At 39.0% G+C, this 20587-nt stretch overlaps 1 protein-coding gene across 10 annotated transcripts in view; it reads right to left on the bottom strand.

Annotated features, from left to right (window-relative positions):
• myo5aa (myosin VAa) overlaps positions 1–20587 on the bottom strand; it is a 62818-nt gene that overhangs the window by 24870 nt on the left and 17361 nt on the right. For 7 of the 10 annotated variants that reach the window (XM_040011539.1, XM_040011536.1, XM_040011540.1 and 4 more), the window contains exons 3-15: positions 18215–18386; positions 17649–17793; positions 15977–16133; positions 12857–13000; positions 10619–10700; positions 7674–7781; positions 7474–7580; positions 6333–6598; positions 6077–6158; positions 5629–5769; positions 4224–4349; positions 2259–2342; positions 136–138 (exon numbers count right to left, since the gene is read on the bottom strand). In XM_040011539.1, coding sequence (XP_039867473.1) covers positions 136–138; positions 2259–2342; positions 4224–4349; positions 5629–5769; positions 6077–6158; positions 6333–6598; positions 7474–7580; positions 7674–7781; positions 10619–10700; positions 12857–13000; positions 15977–16133; positions 17649–17793; positions 18215–18386 — 1617 coding nt within the window. The remainder of the gene's footprint in view (positions 1–135; positions 139–2258; positions 2343–4223; positions 4350–5628; positions 5770–6076; positions 6159–6332; positions 6599–7473; positions 7581–7673; positions 7782–10618; positions 10701–12856; positions 13001–15976; positions 16134–17648; positions 17794–18214; positions 18387–20587) is intronic. The other 3 variants (XM_040011538.1, XM_040011545.1, XM_040011546.1) reach the window with 1 other exon arrangement.

Raw genomic sequence — 20587 nt, 5'->3', positions numbered from 1 at the left:
AAAACTCAAATCTCCTCAGTGCTGTTAGAGTGTATTAACTCACAGAGAGAGACAAAGAAGGAGGAAAGTCAAAGGAAAAAGGAGCTAAATGAAGAGCTACAGGCAGACTAGCGTTGTAAGAACGCTTGTGTTTACCTTCTGCTGGCAGTGAAGGTTGTCATGATGAGGACAGAACCAAACATACATGGACAACATATGGAGACACAATTACAAAAAAACAAAAACAACAACAAAAAAAAAAAACCCACAATGAAAGGTTAAAAAGGAAAGCCAAATGTCAAAAAATCCTAAAGGTCAGTTTCTAAATCACGATCTTCCCCCATCCAAAGCAATCACACACAATTATGATTCAAATGAAAAGGAAAAGAAAACCAGGAAGACAAATGAAGCTGAAATGGATGGAAGGAACCGTGATTTAAAAAACAAACAAAACGAAAACATTTTCATTGACACCCAGGAGACATGCAGTATAAAACACATCTGTGGTTGAAAGGTGGCTGCATTCAGACCCAATTCCTGCAAAGACATCTCATTTGGGTTGCTTGGAAAATGAAAGTTTAAGAGATGACACCTTTTAAAAAAAAAATGCAAACAAATGTAACGTGAAACTGGCTTCCCCATCACAGTGAGAAAGAAGAAAAAGTGAAGTTTTCCCAAACGCTGCTTATCTGATGCTGTGCGCACACGTTTCTCAACTGTTTTGTTGTAGAACAACATCCAATTTTTGAATTCATTAATTTTTTTTAATCAAAACTTTGTCAATACCGACAAAACAATAAAAATAGAGAGTAAGACACAGGCCATAATAATTTAGGAATTTATGCTTAAGAGTTGAAGAGCCTGAAATCTTCTGAAAGATTGGAGAGGAGATGGCATTCAGTGTGCCGGAGCGCATTTCTGGATGAGAGACCTAAAGCAGAAATGCAGATTCTTCAGAGTCTTTATGATACTTTATCTGTTAATGTGTTAAACTACACAAACAGCTAGCAGCTAAATGTTTATGAATCACTTCAGTTTTACTGGCTGTTGAGGGCTGGTTTAAGAGCTGGTTTTAGACGCAGATACAGACAATATTACAGATGGATAGAAGGCTGTTTTTTAGACAGCGTGATCCTTAGTTAATTGCAATATTATAAATATGTATTCATATTCATATTAAGTATTAGCTCAGTAAAAACAAACACGCACACACAGAAACATTAAGAATGATGGGATAAGCTTGGCAGAGAACCTTAATTTGACTAAATCTCATTAAGAGGTCAACCCCAATTGCTTTAATGCCCCTGATTTCCATGGCAACTATAAGAGTACAAATCTGTGTGTGAGAGTGAAAAGGTCTTGTTAGATGTTAGAGCGGACTATATCTATATTTCAACCCTTACCCACTTCTGGCTTTGCTGAAAAGGTCTATAAAGGAACAGCCGAAGGTCACTGTGAGAATTTTAAACAAACACACTTCAATAAAGTCTGCGTGTGTGTGTGTGTGTGTGTGTGTGTGTGTGTGTGTGTGTGTGTGTGTGTGTGTGTGTGTGTGTGTGTGTGTGTGTGTAGCCAAAACAGCGAAGAGGATTTAAAGGCTTAGGCCCCTTTTAACCCAACAGGGTTTTACACAGTGATCTCCAGCCAAGACCAAAACACGCACACACACACACACACACACACACACACACACACACACACACACACACACACACACACACACACACACACACACACACACACACACGTGACGTTAATTCAGCTGCGATCTAACTAACTTGGACTTGCAGCTCCGTGTGTAGAAAAACTGGGTCTCTGAGTACTGCTGCATATATAAGGTTTTGTGATCTACTATAACATATACTTACATTTAACTGAAGTCCTTAACTCAGGTATAAAGTTGCAGAAAGGTCTTTCGTGTGTCAAACTTGAATCTATCCTGCATTCAGGATAAATGTGTGGCACACATTTAGCTTTTTGTGCCACATGCAAGTAAAAACCTACACAACTGAGAATTTATCTCTGCTAGTGTCACCATCCTCTTCACCAGTAGAGGGCGCTGTTCCCCGTATACTTTAAGTTGAACAGCATGTTTGGCCAATAAACAACTTTCTATTTTTTCCACACAGAGACCAGGTGGCACATCTCTACAGGAGCAGCAGACGTATATGTCAGTGGATGCTTCACAGTTCTTGAAGTCCAATGTGTTTTAAAGGCTTACATTTGGCTGATTACATACAACAAAACATATTTTCATTGTTGGTGTTTGTGCGTCTCACCTTGCTGGCTTTCATCACATTGATTTGCTCTTCATTCACCGTGTCCTTGTTCTTTTCCAGGAAGCCGTCACACTGGTACTCCACCTGCCCAACGACACAGCAAAGCTTGTGTTACACTTAGGACGAGCGGGTGCCCCACTTTATGTGGCACTGCACAGCATTTCCAACCCACATACTGAGAAAATGGTCCAGTTTACAAAACTCAGCACACATGGAGGACACCTTTTATGAACGGTTGTAAGGGAAGCAGGGAAGGCTGCATCATGGGTCAAGTGCAGGTCAACAAGTCACAGTCTTTTACTGCTTAAGTGGCGCTCAACAGGGAAACTGAGCTATTCAGTGAATCATCATGAATGACACTAGCATCAATAAATAGAAATAGAACAAAAAAGCTATTAAAATGTACATGTGAGTGTGTGAAGCTGATGGAAAGACATTCTCAAAATTTTCAGCCTTTAATTATTTTTGCTTTAATAGATTTTTTCTATATATTATTGTTTTTGAATGAGGTGAGAATAATGACATGGAGTAACGGTGTACATGTGTGTCTGACAAGAAACGGGTAGCTCAGAAAAAGATATTAAAAGACACAGATGATTACCATAAGCTAAGAGTTTTATAATACAGGGAGCGAGGAGTATCTGGATACAATGATGTGCATTTGTCCTTTACATGCCAGAAATCAAACCTATAGTTTGCATTGTTTGTAATTTTGTCTACTGTTTAATCGCTCGTGTCAACATTTCAAATCACTTGTCAGCATTAGTCTTGTGTTCCTCGTTGACTTACACAATGCACTAAGTTTATCAAATCAAATGTATTTGTATAGCACTGTTCAAACACAAGGCAATGCTTTACAGAGGGAAGAAAAGAGAAGGAGAGAGAAGGAAAAAAATCATGCAAGACATAAATGTACTGAAGAAGCACTCCAAACTTATTCAGTTTTATTTTGGTTTGCTATGATTCTGGGAGCGACATAGGTGACCTCTTCCTGGTGACCTGAGAGTTCCACATGTTTTGTAAAGTATGTTTGAAGTGTAATGTCGTCGGAGATCATTTAGTGCTTAGTGAAAATTTTTTAAATCTGTCTTAGGAGACGCACAAAGTTTTTCTGTATATGCTTTAGAGAGGAATATTTTAATTTTTGTTGTTTTTTGTTTTTGTTTTTTAAATGGTAATAGACTTTGTCTGGTCTGTTGAAAATGTGTTGTTCCACAATTATTCTGGCCTGATTTAAAAATGTAACCATTTTTTTAGAACCTCTTTTAGAAACTCCAGCTATACAGACTTATTCAAGCTCTATGATCATGTGGTGACACTGATATGTAGAGTTGTGTGTCATAATTATGGTAAGAGATTTTATAATATCTAATAATTATTATAAAATTATTTTATTTGTTGGATCTGTTCAGCCCGAGTTACTCCTGTAAGAACTTAAGCTATAGGATGTATTTTTCCTCTTGGTAATGAGTCAAACTGAACTACAGTGAAAGCACATTTCATCTTATACAAAAAGTATAAATATTGGAAATCCTTAGACTTATATGGCTCTAGGTATCCTAATATAACATCATTTGGTTTTTTTAATCCGCTTTCTCAGTAACCTTATAGTGAAGCTGTAAAAACAGACATGAAAATTAATGCTTTGTCACACAGCATCTCATTAGAGGACAAAAAACCACTACGCGAACATGTCATTGCTAAAATGCTCATTTACGTTAGAGCATCGATAATTTTTTTTTTTTTTTTATTTATTTTTTTAAATAGTCCATCTTCCTACCCTAAAAATACCTCACACGTGCAGTTAATCTGTTCCCTCATGCTGTTAAATCTTTTAAATCAACCTTTTTAAATGTACACAAACACTTATGATACACAAAAAAAAAAAAAAAAAAAAGAAATGTAACAACCTAATACTGTATGTAACAGTGTGGAAACACAAAGCATACAGTCTGACAGACCCACCTTGTCTGCAAAATGCTGGATGATGAAGGCGCGGTTGGACATGCGAGGCTTCTCAAACAGGGAACAAGTCTTTAGGTGGGTGTTGTACAGCTTTTGAGCCCATGAGTCATCCGAACCTTTAGGCATCTGTTACAGAAAGAAAGAAACCATGAATAATGCATTTTCATCTTTTCAGAAATTACAATGTTTATTTCAGTTGTTTGATTGAACTTTTTCTTGTCATTCATTGCATACTGACAAACATACGTCCTTGCCATAATGTGAGAAATGCGTTCCCACCTCAAATGTCAACAGCCTGTAAAATGACCTTGCAGAGTTTGAGAGCGACAGAGAGATAAGCTCAACAGACACAGGACAAGAAACTGGAGCCTTTAATATCACAGCTGCCACAGCATTAACTAAAACAAAGCTCAATTCTGTTTATTTCATACACGCTCAATATTTCATTCCAGTCTCACTAACATGAGTGAACATAAACTAAAAACAACCTCACGTCCGCCTCTTGTTTAGTTTCACAGTGAGAAAGAAGAAAAAGAGAGCTGTGGTTAATATCTAGCTTTGGGTTTCTCAGTTTTAGGTATTGGTGACTTTAGCCTTGTGTGTGGTGGGAGGCAATGACAAGCTGCAGGCTGACGTCAAAAAATGGAAAGCAGAATGTGGGTGTGAATGAAGAAACCCACAGGCCTCTGCTTAACATGCAGCACAGGCTCAGTTTACTTTATTTTGCTTGTTTATATTCATGGGAAAGTTTATGTAAGTAACTTATGTAATGTAATTCCTTTCTTTTTCTTTAAAGATATGTAGTTGGAGAAAGTCGGTTCTTAAAAACTTTTGCATGAAGAGCAAACTGCTCAAATAGAAGACAAACGTGAAGAATGATGCAACCTAAGCAACAGAATCGCTGACCGGGATATAACTGATCTGAAATACACCGGTGAAGTAATCAATCGGTGTAGTAAACAAGATTGATCGCCTTGTAAAAATGAAACGCTCTGCTGGGAAAACTGCTGTTAAAGTAACATGTAGCACCAACCACAGCATTGCTGTATTAGGATGATGCACAAGCCAGTCCACAGAAACTGCTCGGGAACACAACAATTACCCTGTATTCACCCACGCAGTGCTAATCTAGAACCAGTGCTATGCATTTCTACAAATAAAACACTGACACCTGTACAAACTAGCACCAGCATGGGACCACAGAATTGCTAGGTTCAGAGTTCAGTGGCTAAGGGAGGGATTATCATCAGACCTAGCCCACAGATTCAACTCCCATGATTTACTTCTCACAGAACTAGCAGGAACTCTACAAATCGAATTAGCTCGAACCTAAGAAACTGGAACCAAGTATTTCAATGTTGTGCCCGTTCTGCATACACTATTTGTCGGGTAAAATAAGACGTACCTTGCACTCCTCGTCCAACAGGTCCAGGATGCCCATCTTAGCTTCTATGAGGTTGATGCACGGCTGATTGTCATAGAAGTCGATCAGAGTCCAGGGGATCTGCTCCTTCATGTACTCCTCCTGCTCCAGTTTGAACACATGCTGTGCAGACAGAAACACACAGTTAGGTATTTAACTTTAATAGTATTTACAACCTTTAAATATAAGGAGTGGCTTAACAAGAGTTATGCTGCTCCTTATAAATTATTTACATTTTGCAGAAAGTAAATCAGAATTGATTTTTTTCATGTAAATTGTCCATTATTTAGTTCTATTTTTAAACTCTGAGGTTTTTCATGGAATTTGCATATTTTGTTCAGAACCACCACTGACATGCTTTTGAAGTTTGTGAACTGCCACGTTTTGATTGAGAGCAGTTATTGATCGTTTGCTTTTTGCTGCTGCTTACCATGTTGAACTGTTGCTGCAGCTTCTCATTAGCGTAGTTGATACAGAACTGCTCAAAGCTGTTGATTTCAAATGTCTCAAACCTTGTGAAGAACAAGAGTGATGTTAATGACCTGAAACACACTTTTTCACTGCTGTATTTTAATTTGATGAGCAAACTCAGACAAATCCAGCAAAAGATTGATGCTAAAAAGCTCAGACTGATTAGCTACCCCTTTGTAACTACTACATACTTTGAAAGTACTACACAGACATACCCGTAGATGTCGAGGACTCCGATGAAGGAGTGCTGTTTAACATTTGTCACCAGAGCCTTGTTGACGTGCTCCACAATCCAGTTGAAGAGCTTGGCGTAGATATGTTTGGACAGAGCATCACGGGCATTCGTGGCCTGCAGACGAGGGAGGGGCTTGATATACGTCTCTGTGGCCGTCTTCAGCTTCCTGTGGCACAGCCACTGGGACATATCCTGGTAGGTCACGCCCACCAGCTCGCAAAACGCCATCAGGTGACGGTTGTTGGACTACATCAGAAAGAAGAAGTTTTCATCTCCACTATCCAACACAAAAGTGATCCATCTATGATGTGGCTCCATATCACAGATGGATATGATGTGGGGCCACTAAATGCATCTTTAGGGAGGAATAAGTGAGGAAAAAAGTGGCTTTTATTAAAAAATTCTCAATAAAACAAAAGGAAAAATAGATCCCAGTGGAATTAATCCAAACAACTAAAGCTGCAGCCTCATTTCTGCCTCTACCTATTTACTAATTTTAAAGCTTCTTAGCTTGCCATACTATATATTTTCAAGGAACTGGAGTGTGGAGCTGATTCTGGCCCGTGGGCCTTATGTTTGACATCCCTGAGTTCAACAGAGTATCTTATCAGTATGTAGTGTTCAATGTACTTGGTGCACTACTGTTTCCATTTAAATTCAAATGTTTTCCTACATTTTGCTGAAATGTTAATGCTGAAACATGGGGACGTGAAAGCATATATACGTTATAACGTGTATATAACATACATATGTTTAACTTTATGTCCATATATATAGAAATCCCAATCATATCCTCCCATGCTTCTCCTTTTCAACAATCCCTTAAAGCGAAGGATATAATCATGCAAACTTCTCTATCTCTGATCAGCAGCCAGTTCCCAGAAAATGCAGAATAAACCCACTGACCAACACCCAATTCTATGAGACTAAAATATGATTAATAATCACATGTAACACCATAAGCAAACTGATGTTAGTTAAAAGTGGGAAGGAAAAGGTCACAGAAAAGATTTCTGAGGGAGCTGAACTGAGAAAGTCCCTCCTAATTACGACACTTATTTATGCAACAGCCCAGTGATACGCTCCCCCTTTTCTTTAGGCAGTATGAAGAGTATCCTCACAGGAATAACGCTGCTGTCTGCATCTCTGTCCTTAATCTCCACATTTCCCAGATGAAGAATGGCAGCCAAAACCTGGAACAAACCCATCTGATAGGACTCATTAATACCTGCAGAGGACACACAAACACATCCTTAGGTTTTTACTTCCATTTTTTCCATACAGATTTCAACCTGCGTGTATTTTTAGGTGTGTGAGTTACCCAGCAAGGAAAAAGCATTGCGTGTGGTGCAAAGCTCCTTGGTGTCATCCACTCCGTCGATAACGGGGCTGCGGCCCTGCCTCGTGTACAGGAAGTCATTTGCACTGCCTGAATAGAGACACAGAGGGGCAAAACATGGAACAGTGAGTCTTACATTGTGCTACTTGGACACGTGTGCTACTAAAACCTCAGCCACTAACTAGGAAGGTGTGTATTACAATCATATGCTGTGACATTGTGTCCAGAATGAACTCAACGTGCAACCTTGCAACTAACCAGAGCTGCAATCCTGGTTTGCTGAACTGAAGGGTCAAATAAAACAAGGACACAAAATTGTGGTCATCAAACGAATCTCATGGTCAGATTTCAGAAGATTTTCTACAGGCCCTACTATTTCTACTTTCTAAAGGCCTCGTCTCTATTTAAGGTAATACGTCATATTCTGCTGAGCTGAAGTTTTTTGTTTTTGTTTCATTGTTATTAACAACTTATTCACTGTATCTTCCTGAGTTTAGGTAGAAATGATCATAATCTGTTTTTATTCTGTGACACTGACTCACTCAGAGTGATGCTGGGTGTTTGTTCACTGTCAGATCAGGAGACTGATAACATGGAAAACTCTCAGTTCTCAGAAATAAACAAAATCAAGAACGCTTCTTCTGCGTATGAGCCCAACTTTCTTACAATCGGTTTCTTTATACACACTCAACACCGAATTAGGGCATGGTCTGTTGCCTGGCAACAAGAGTCAGTGACATGACTGTGACAACCACTCCATTAACTGAGCCAGGAAGTTAGCAGGAGAGGAAAAGACAGCAGCTGCGTGTGTGTGTGTATGTGTGTGTGTGTGTGTGTAGGAGATAGAAAGAGTGCCAAGTGAGTGGCAGTAAATGGCGGTGCCAGCAGAGAGTGTGTGTCCATGACTAGGATGAGCAGGTGCAGGTCCACAGTGGGAGCGCTCTATAAGGGAGCCTGATGAACCAGAGAATCAATGAGTCACAGTTCAGTTCCTACAGCAGGAACTTTGCCTGATGCATCTAAGCTGATATCTTACTAATAATTTAGAGAAATCTCTGACTGTCCATCTATGTGTGTTTCACTCATCTCATCAACTGCTTGTCCAATCATACTAGTGCCAGACCATTACACTAACCTGAACCTATATATATCTAAACGAGATCTAGATCTTTGGGCAGGATGCTTTGCATTTGTCGTTTCATTTTTTTTTTTTTAATGCTCTAAAACACATAAAAATCAAGAAGCAATTTCAATCTAAGCCTAAATTTTATTGCTCATTACAAAGTCAGTGACTTCTTGAGCCAATGGATTTCACCGTTCTGGCATACTGTCTACAGCGAGAGTGACTCACAAGCCAAAAAAATAAATACACTTGGGAAAGGAAATTCCCCCTGTCTGTTAAGTCATTTTAATGAAATGCTTTCACTTTACAGCATAAAGTGAAAGTCTAACCATTATGTTCTATTTGTGGGTAAGTTTCATTCACAAAAATATAACAGACGAATGAGGAAGGAAGTTAGTTCTAGTTACAGCTGGTCTTTCGTAGCCTTAAACAAAAAAAACCCATAACCTTTCAGCATATTGTAAATTATGCACTTGCCTCCTGTTGCCTCGTTTTTAAATGCTGACTTTGTCTAACATAAGATCTTTTTTAGGCATCATCAGATTAGGAGTAGAATGTAGAATTGAGTGAGTAGTCTGAGGTTGAATCCCAGCTGTGTACGCACGTGCTCATCTGGTGATCGGTGCTTAGAACAGGGAGCGTTTTTTTGGCCTCTCCTAGTTTTCTGTTCTGTAACATATTTACAGGAGTCCAATGCCACCACCAGCATGACTCATATTAGAGGTCTGGACTGCTTGTGAAATCTATTTGCATCTAAAATTGAAGTGAAAAAGAAAAAGATCAGTCTTATGTGGCACTTAATGTTTTTTTCATGAGGTCTAAACAAGTAACAACCTCTGGGGCTGAAAAGAAAAAAAAAAAAGCACTGAAGCGTTGAAGTGCCATAAACTGCATTTCCTCTGCTTCCTCCACTTCAAGGCTGCTTTAAAAAGTGAGTTTATCCCCACAGACGTCCATATTAAATTGCCCCACATTAAAGCATTTAAAAACATGCTTACACCCTGGTACGAAAACAGTTGCGGTCTCTATGGATAGCCTCCCCCTTCAGCGAGCGATTTATTTATTTATTTAGATCTAATTAAGAGGTGTGGCCACTTTGATTGGCAAATGTACAACACAAGACTCAGTTGTGCTGGCTGAACAGTGGACTGGATTTCTCTTCTCTGTTTGTGCTATTGGTGCCTTTTGGGGCTTTTAATGGCACAGTCTGTCTAATAATACGGTTTGATTTGTGATACAAACCATCCAAGAAGTTTGTCTTTCCATTTTGGTGAAATTCTTGTTTTTTTAATACTCTATTGCTTGGCACTACTTTGCATATATTTATGTGACTGCATGCAGTTCATGCAGCTCATGAGCTTGCTAATCAAGCTAGCTAGCATTAGCTTGCAAATTAGCACTCTAACCTCTTGTCTAAATTAGGAACCTTCTGGCTTTAAAAACACTGACATTGTTAAATGCTGATGTTGAGGCTCCAAAATGTATAGTGCAAACCAATAGCTTTCTATACTTCTTGGCCTGTATACATCCATCTTTCATACAGGTCATTGGTTTGGCGCTCTCAAAATGAGTGAGACCATGATGGCAACTTTTATAAAGTCTGAACCTCTAAAGCATTTCATTAATAGCCATGTGTGTTCAGGTGCTGCAAATGAATTTAGCACTTCTACAGCTAGAGCTTTTGTATTTAATTCCATTGTCAGTATACATATAAGTACATACATATACACATGTGTGTGTGTGTGTGTGTGTGTGTGTGTGTGTGTGTGTGTGTGTGTGTGAAACGTGTATCTGACCGACTTACTTAGCTTCAGAGCCTTGAACTCAGGCAGATGTGCAGATGCACAAAGCTGATAGAAGATATGATAATTTCTCTCCTCGTCCGCCTGGAAGAAAGCAGAAAGATCATATCTGATTAATCAATAAAGATATTATATTTCTTAATTAATAATGAATAAAATGGTTTAATATTAATGTTCACTAAATTAGTTAATCATCATTCAGATATGTTTTTTTTACTTTTTTACAGCTAACATTCATGGGACAAGAAAAATCAGCTGCTTGTTTCTTTCCATATTGCATTCTGCTTTACAATTATACAGTTTGACAGCCTAACATGGAAGCTCCACAGGCTGGCAGCTGGAAACTCGGTGCCTTGCTCAAGGGGACAATAGCAGATGTCAGGGAGTCAGGTGTGAATAATAATAATAATAATAATAATAATAATAACAACAACAATAATGGATTGCATTTATATAGCGCTTTTTGAGACCCTCAAAGTGCTTTACAATTCCACTATTCATTCCACTATCCACTCTCACATCTTGAGACATATAAGGAATTAATTCCTTATATATGTCCTGGAAATTTTCCTGATATGCCCTGGAAATTCTTCCCAGTTAACATGGAGTTGTGTTACCTACCTGTGTTTAACCCTTTACTGGACAACTGACTATATGTGACATTGTGAGAAATACAATAACTCAAGCTACAGATGAATATGTAGTGAAAAATAAATTGATTTAAAAGGTGCTTTTAATCTAGAAAAAAAAAACCCCCATCAAGATCTGCAGTCTTACCTGTGCTCCACATCAGCGGGACTACACCCACACCACAGAATACACACACACACACTTACTACAACTGGGTTACTGGAATCAAGCATGTGAAAAATGTGAGGAGGAAAGTAATCACGTTTCTCTGCCAACATCCTCATTCCTCAGTAGCATTGTCTATAATAACTCTGTGTGTGTGTGTGTGTGTGTGTGCATGTGAGAGAGAGGGAAAGTGAGTGAGTGAGTGAGTGAGTGAGTGAGAGAGGCATTAAATGTCCTTGTTCTTTTATCATCTAGATGCCACTCTACAGGCTTCTCCAGTAAGAAAACACGCGCATTAAATATATAAGAAAGAAAGATAACTACTTATATAAGAGAAAAACTCTATTTATAGAATATTTAAAGACAGTATTCAGTAAACTTTTATGAGGTATGATGAAGTATTTCCCGGAATGTGCCCATAAAAATGAAATGAAATCCTTATTTGAAATGAGCTGGCCAATCTCTAGTCCAGGATCATCTGCTCGGGTATGTTGAGACAGGTTCCAGTATGGCTGCTATTTTGAATTTTGTGAAAAGTGGTCTGGAAGTTTAATTCAGACCACTTACACTGTGTGCACTGTGATTTTGCCATGAACATCAAACTTACAAAGCTTATATACACAACAAAAGTCAACTTCACACAAAACTGATTTGACTTTTGTGCGCAAGGTCACTGCTCATCTGATCGGACTCCACAGTTTCCAAACCCAGTGGTCAGCCAGCCCAGACAAAGAGATGGAAGGAATAGGAAAGGAGGAAAGGAGTGCCGTGCTGTCACCCAGTGTGACAGATGAGCAGTAAAAGGACGGGTTTACTTGGTTTCCTTTGTCTTTGTGAAGGAGGAAATGATTGTTGCATACCTATTCTGTACTTACAGGGCAAGTTTTTCATGATCACCACTAATGATGTTACGTAGCACAAGCTGCTGAGGAGTGACTGCATTACAAAGAGTACCATCCTCCTGTGTAACAGCATTTCACAGTCTACCCATTGTATCACTACAGCAGGGTTAATGTTACATAAGCTGTAGGATCAATGATTGAGACTTTACTACTCAAGTGATGATATTATTAAAATCCTTCCAGTGAGTTTTTTTGAAGGGCCTGACTTTTTTACTGCCAGTGTAGTTTTCTTATGAATGACCTGAAGAATGTTGCTGTAACTCTAGCAGGGCAACACCTTTCATTATAATGCTGTAAAGGCCGACAACAAGCTTTTCCCCAAAGCACCCCTAATATTAAGGAAGCAAGCTAACGACAAGATGCTCACCCAGAACAAAGCAAAAGTGATGCTCAAAAACATTCAGGAAATTCAGAGTAGAAACTGAAAATGTCTAAAGGTTAACTTTTGAGCATTAATCGGTGACTGCTGAAAAAAAACGTAATGAGGGAACGAATCAGTACACAGAACAACAAACACAGCATAGGCTTACTTTGTGCACTCACCTGAAATACCACTCGCGATTTCTCCAGCAGATATGTTCTCATGTTGGCACCGATGATACGGTAACGGTTGTCAAAGCCGATCTCGATGTATTTCCCAAAGCGACTGCTGTTGTCATTTCTGGTGGTCTTTGCATTTCCGATGGCCTGGGTAAGAGAAGACAGACACAACCAACAATCATCACAAAGTGCGTCTTTAGGGGAGGCTATGCAGATAACCACAACTGATCCGCGCACTGTAAATGCAAAGAGTCTGTGCATTTGGATAGTGGAAGAACCCCAATCATGTTAAGAGTGCTCAGAGTTTGACTGGGTAGATATTAGAGCAGCAAGGAAACACAAGAAAAGAAAATATACAGCAGAGTGAACAGTCATTTTTACTGTGGTTAAAACAGGAAAAACACATTTATCTTACAACCTGGAGAACCCAGCACTAGATGCAAAGTATACCTGTTATAAAACTGCATCCTCCACCACTTCTGATGGTTCCTAAGCGCAGCATCATTACTAAAGAGGCCAGTAAGTACAGTAAGGGCTGAATGTTGATCCCTGATTAATTATGTATTGCAACATATTTGTGATCATCGGAAAGGAGGTACTATCTAGCAATTTCCACAAAAAGCTGACAACTGATGTATTATTATTATCATCATCATCATCTCCTATGTGTCTCTTGTTGACAGCTTCTTTCAGGTTTTCATTTTGGCCTCACAGTTCTGCAGATGACTCCATTTAGATGACATTCTGGTGAAAATATGTACATTAAAAAAATAGTGTTAGGCTTAAAAGGCTAAATGACACTTTTCTACAGTTGTGCACATATAACTCCAAAAAAAGCAACTGCTGTCATGTCAAGTAAGTTAAGGTACAAAGTAATGTCTGAAGCTGGAAAACAACATTACTGTGACAGTGTCAGCGAACTGATCCGTCTGAATGTTACAGAGTTGATGATCTGATTTGCGTCTTCTGATTGGTGGTGTTGTGGACATGTAGCTTTTTTTGTGATGAACAGAAGTGACTTTGAGAGGTTTCTGCCAGGAAACCATGTTTTGGAGGAGGCTCAGCGTGGGATTTAGCACACACATTTTCTAGGTTTTCACAGAGGCGGCTTTTAGAGGCTCTTGCATCTAAACTCTTCTTTTCTTTTGACTGATATTGCTTTTCTTTTTTTACCCCATAACGCCACAATGAGTTGTACCAGGTGTTAATCAGTAGGCAGGTTTTGTTGTTACCTTCTGATAGGAAACAGCTAAGCTGGCTCTGACTGCTGGCGACGTCAGTTCTCTCATCCTAAAGGCTGATCTACAACTTGCACATAAAGACCAAAGTTTCTGTATTATGTTCATCTTACTCTAAAACCAAAACAGTACATCAAGCTCTCAATCAGCCATATTGATGTAAATAGACCATTGAAGCTGCCCAGAGACAAAACAAAGTTAAGAACCAGCTCCGTTAAATGTAGTTAAATTGTGGGTTCTTGTTGAATTAAGGTCAAACACAGTCTTTCACTGCAGACAGAGGGACTTTTATCAGAGCAGGTATTCCAATTTCTGCCTGCATCAGCCAACACGTACAAACACCTCGTTCAAACACTCTCCCTCTGTCACGAACACAAACAAACACACACAGGTTCTGTGAAATCAATGCAACAATCTACTCTGCATCCAGGCTGAAGTGACATCACCGCAGCAAAAGAAGAAAGCTCTCTATTCATTCTGTCAGCCTGTTCCTGATTGGCTGAAGGGGAGAGCAGCAGTGGTCGAGGAGAGTGATGTTAGCAGACGGGTAGGAAAGAACGGATAAGGTGGGGGAAGGGGTGGGTTAAAGGAGTGGCATACGGGCAGAAAAGAGCTCTGCAACCTTCCTGGACTTATGAGTCCATGGGAACAAATACACAAACAAGCACACTTAAGGATAAAACCTGTGTTATCACAGCACAGAGCAGCCTGAGGCCACAGTCTGGTGAAGAAACAGAACAAAATAGTCTGTAAATACGAGTAAGAATGAAAGCAAGGAAGAGGAGAGGCCCTTTTCCATCACAATTTCCACAAGAGGATTTTTCTTTTTTGCGTGACCACAGTGAAAACCTCCCTGACAGGACTTCTGTCTAAGACTTTTTTCAGGGGAGAAAGACGTACCTACTCTGGGAAGTAGCCCAGAAAAACGTTTGGGTGAGGCTTAAAGCTGAAGACAACTATTTAAATTACAAACAGATGAAAAGTAAAAATTGAAATTGGAAAATGATGGCAGCTTTAAACTTACTGTTCAAAGAGAGTGAAAGAGAATGGGACAACAAACGGCTGTGGGTGACCGAGGAAGAAAGTGAATGAACAGTGCAAAACAAGTAGTAAATAAGAGAAATAAAACACTATTTTTGTGATTGATATAAAATAGATACAAATCACTAATAAATACACCATATTCATATTTCCACATATACCCAAGGGAAGGTGCTTTTTCTAAATGAAGAGAAGGCTTCTTCCAGTCTGCTGTCAATGCTTGATGTGTGTAAGTGCGTGCTTATATCGGCCATTGCACTGCCCTGAAGCTCTGGTGCAGACTGAAAAGAAAAGACAGACGCAGACAGCCGAGATACAACCTGGCTGTTACGTGCGTAAAAACAGCTGTCAGGACTAATTTGCCTAAGCTTCACAGGTCTTCACTGCAGTAGAAACACAGACAGACAACAACAATCTGAAGGAAAATTTTAATCCCTGAAAAAAAAAAAGTTTTGGAGAGACAAAGATTCGAATAATCTAAACAGGAAAATTCTTGTTATGAAGGGGAAGGAACCTAGCTTCCAACGATAAACTTAAACTTTGTAAGACTCTGTAGTGCGGAAGCACAACGTGTGTTTTGATCTGTAATTTTAAGTATACAGGTTAGACAAGGTCACGTTTAAGTTAGTTAACAAAGTCTAAGTAGTTCTTCTTCCCCATCATCTCCAAGTGCTTGCTCCCAAAGGATCATCTGATCATGGTGTTTATTTTCTTACTATTACAAAGTCCTCACCTTACAAGGTAAAATGCTGTCAAATGACTGGTGTTGTGAACCGCCGCTATATAAACAAAAGTGAATTTAATTAAATAGAAAACAGGTGAACGATCAGGATCGAGTCCTCACCTCCATGATGGGGTTGGAAGCCAAGACTTTCTCCTCCACATTGGCCTCACTGGCTGAGCCGCTGACCGTAGCAAAGTATCTCATGGCGTATTTGGCTGACACCGTCTTTCCTGCACCAGACTCACCGCTTACAATAATCGACTGGTTCCTCTCATCCCTGAAATTAAAAAACGAAACAAAACAGCCTTTATAGTTCATGCATAACGATGCTGATAAAGTCCAGTTTGTAGATTACAATATAGTGTTGGGATCATATGGATGTTTTTTTATGTCACTAAATGAAACGATAACACAGGTCTGCAACCAAATAACTGCACAGGATTTTTTGACTGTTTCAGATTTTTACTCACTGAAACCAGGAAATATTTTTAAATTCCATTTTTCCAGGTTTTCTTGCAAAACTCATATTTTTAGTTTAATTAAGCATACAATTTCCCTTTTTAAAACTGAAATCGGGTATCTTATACTTGAGTCAAAAAAACATATCCAATAATGATTTCGCACATTAATTTAATATTTCTAAGAGCAAGAATCAAGTGAAATGAAGCAAAAGTGTGTTCAGAGGAGCATCGAAGAGAAGAAGAAAAGGTTTCACAGACAAAAAGAGTAAATGTAGTGTTAAACATAATCACAAAGGAATCGTTTTTTTTACTTCTTTGTTCAATTATAAGAAAAATTATGCATAGTTAATTGTAATAAAATACATGACGGAGGGAAAAGGAGATCATTTTTGGATTCAGCACCCTAAAAATCATCAAATTTACTAAAAATATCCCATGCAGCTGATTTGTTTTTTTTGCAGACCAGACCAGTTAAGAGAATGGAAAAAGTTGGATGCAAATTGCTACAGCTTTCAGTCCAAATTAAATATAGCTTCATAATTAAAAGTGTGACACACACAATTTCAGGAGCCAGATAGGAAGTGTCACATGCTATCATCATCAACACTTTTTCAGCCTGCTGACAGAACAAGCATCGCAGGTCTGTACACTTTAATGTATCTGCAGGTCACTTTCCTTGTTCTATGCATGAGACATAATCCTTACATACTGCTACTTCCTAAGGCATCACCTTTCTTCTGTAGTTCCAGTTGCAGATCCTACTCCACCTCCAGCCACCATTTATCCTTTTTGCAGGCTTTAAGGGAAGTTTATGTTCACTCTGATTTGAGTTTACATACATTTAGTTTCACTTCAATCAGTCTCAAACATGTTGCATCAGTTAGGACTCTGAAGCTTTGTGCAAATTTCACTTGAATAAGAACTTGAATAGAATACTAACCTACAGACTTACCCTAGTTTTCAATAAACATATGATTATTTAATGATTGCAACCATGAGATAGTGGACATGTTTGTGGCTGCTGCCTCTGGCCCTCCTTCACTGCCCTGTGGTCTGAGTAAACTTAGTGCAACATCCTGTCAATATTCAATGTGTTAATGATATGAGCCCCCACCAGGAGAGTGCAAAGATCTACTAGTTGGCTCCTGCAGAGAGTCTTTGTGGGCTACGCATGTGATTAAAATAAGAGAGGGAGAGTCAGTGAGACCACCGTGTGGCTATTTCTGGCTCCGCTTTGACCTACAAACTCTAATGACTGAGAGAGGCAGGGCTGAGCAACAGGGAGACTTCAGCCAAGCCTGCTCAGGTAACACACACATGCTCAGACAAACCTGGCCATCTGCTTGTAAGCTTCCTCTGCTACAGCGAAGATATGTGGGTCCATGTCGCCCATGTTCTGACCGCTGTAGGCGTTGATGATATCTGTTCCATAGATGGGCAGCGTCTCGTACGGGTTAATGGCCACAAGCACGATTCCTAGACGCGAGGAGAAAAAAAACCGGAAGAATGAGCTGAACAGCAGCAAGACCACATAAAGAGGAATTATGCTGTTATGATGATAAATGTTTAATATAGTTAATTATCTTTTTATCTCATGTGAACTGAATTTGTCTTACAATAATAGCAAACATGTCTCGAGTTTATCAGTGAGGATAATGGAATAAAGTAGCTAAAATGCTGAAGGCAGACAAAGCTTGTTTATTTAAATTAATAAATCTTCCATTATTAAGGTGATTAAAATAAGCTGAGAAATAAAGCTTATATTACTTTCAGCTTTAAAAAGGAACTCTGTGACAATTCAATATTTATCCCTTCAATGACACCATTACTTAAAGCTGTAATTTTAAACTTGCAAACATACAGTCTGGCATCTTTGATAGACGAAGCACCTGCTTACCGCAGTAAGTGTAGATAAGCTTCGAGTCGATGAAGCGGACTTTGAGGTTGTGCAGCACTGCTGGCTCGTGGAGGTAGCTGAGCGCTGTGAGGTCATTCTCGCCCACCAAAATGTCAGGATTTCGCAGGTAAGGCAGGTTTTTTGTCTTAGGGTCCAGCTTGTGCTCAATGTTCTGAGGACGACCACAAGAACAGGACTTAATCAAGAAACAGCACATTATTCAAAATATGGCACAACAAGGTATTCGTTTTATTAAAAGATGGTGGATTGGTACAAAATCCTGGGTTAAAATTTTAAAATGAGACTTTAGATTTGTTAGAACTTGCAGAAAAACGTTCACCCATCTTCTACTCGTCACCAAGGTCCAGGTCACAGGGGCAGTGATGCCCAAACTTACTTCTCTCCAGCTACCATTTCCACCTGTTCTGGAGGGATACCGCAATGTTTCCAGCCCAGCAGAGCTGCAACATCCCTCCAGTGTGTCCTGGGTCTGCCCAGAGGTCTCCTCCCAGTTGGACATGACCCAAACAACTCACCCGGGAGGAATCCTAGTCAGATGCCTGAACCACTTCGACTGGCTTCTTTTGATGTGGAGGTATGTCAGCTCTACCCTGTCTCACCAATGACTCGTCAAAAGCTTGTCATCCAAACTCTGAGTCCAGACAACCTCATTTGGACGTCTGGGTTCAGTTAAAAAAACAAAGACACAAATATTCGAGTAGGACTAAAAAAAAAAAAATGAAGGGACTCGAGCGATATAAGCTATATTACAAGATTTACAGCACTTAAATGTGCTGTTTCTAACAATAATAAGGAACTACCAGCCAAGTAGATTATGTGGTCCTATACAATACAATGTCACCATTAAACTCACTATGCCCACTGATCAAATGATGAGAAGAGAACATGTTTTTTTAACCCACTGCTAAAAGGAGAAAAGATCTGCTTTGCTAACATCAAACTAAATTAAGTCCTGCAATAAAATCCACTCAGAGATTTTATCTTTAAACTGTTTCCATGCTGCTGTCTTCTGTCTGGGGCTTTCTGAAGAGATCAGATCATTTATATAACCACTAACAGAGGTCCACACTAACAGGGTATTTGAACACTATTTCATATCCACGTTCTCAGAAATGTCATGAGACAGGCTACTGATTTTCCACCACTCAAAGCAGGAGAGTATAAATGTTGTTTTCATTTTCGCTCCCCTCTTTCTGTGTGAAAGCTTCTGCTTGTATCCTGTGCGCGCTCCTTTTATATCTTTGTGAGATGGATGTACTGTATTTCAGATACTTGTTTGATAAGGATATTTGGTTCGGTAAGAGGAAATCTTCAGGAAAACAATATCAAGATTGAGACAGATTAGCTACATGTTTCACAGAATAATTGAGTTATTATGATCAGCAGAGGTCATCTAACACACATGAGCATATTGCACCAAAGCTGTATAACTATTCAATTTAATCAAAATCAGAATTCTTATCATTTTGCATATTTTAATTGCTTTTTGAAAAAAAAAAATTTGTTTCGGTTTGAGTGGATTTGCTCATTTAATTTTTTTGGGGGTTTTTTTTGAAAATGCTTTGTTTTAGTGTCGACTTTAGTCTTGTTAATTAGTTAATTTGGAGGGTATATGGAGGGTAGGTGACTCAAAAACAACAACAACATCTGCCTCATCAGACAGAAGACGTCTTCTATACATTTATCTTATTTTTGGCTAACCTGGATTGTTACTACTTTTATGGCAGCGTAAAGCCCAGGGATAGGTAGTTTGTGACATTTAGCTTGAACAAAAAGGAAAAAACCTCATGAACCTCCATCTGACCTTTACTGACTCCCAAAATCTGTTGATTGTTCTTTGGCACTTTTCAACAAATTAAATTTTAAATGTTTGAAGTTTTAGCGATATTAAGCAGCTGAGAAGCTAAACAGAACAAAACCTTTATCCTATTCTTCATGCCCATCATAAAAACAACAAATTTTGGAGCATCTTTTGGATGAATGATGCTTCATCTCCACAGACTTGGAGAATCGATACTAGGATGTGTTGAAGCTGTTCTGATAGGAAGCAGAGGCTCAACACACTCAAGACACTTTATGTTGGTGTTTCTTTCGATTTGTTAATAGTCTGTGTTTTTAAATATGACTGCATAAATCTTAAATCACTACGGGCAATATAGTAAATGGTTCAGCCACTATCAGGCATTCATTTAAATGAGTGCCTCATGGTAAGGAATAGCTTCATGCTGGTAGCTGTTTTTATTCTAAGCCAACAAATTAAATGTACTGAGATACATTAAAAATGCTCCACGGGGCATCTTTGCTTCTGCTACATCTCATTAGTGGTTATTGGTTTTATCATTAGCGCTCTCC

This window comes from Simochromis diagramma, unplaced genomic scaffold (genome assembly GCF_900408965.1).
Source record: "Simochromis diagramma unplaced genomic scaffold, fSimDia1.1 OVJJ01000603.1, whole genome shotgun sequence".
Classification (NCBI taxonomy): Eukaryota; Metazoa; Chordata; class Actinopteri; order Cichliformes; family Cichlidae; genus Simochromis; species Simochromis diagramma.
The sequence above is the reverse complement of the archived record's forward strand: the minus strand, read 5'-3'. Positions and strand labels throughout refer to the sequence as shown.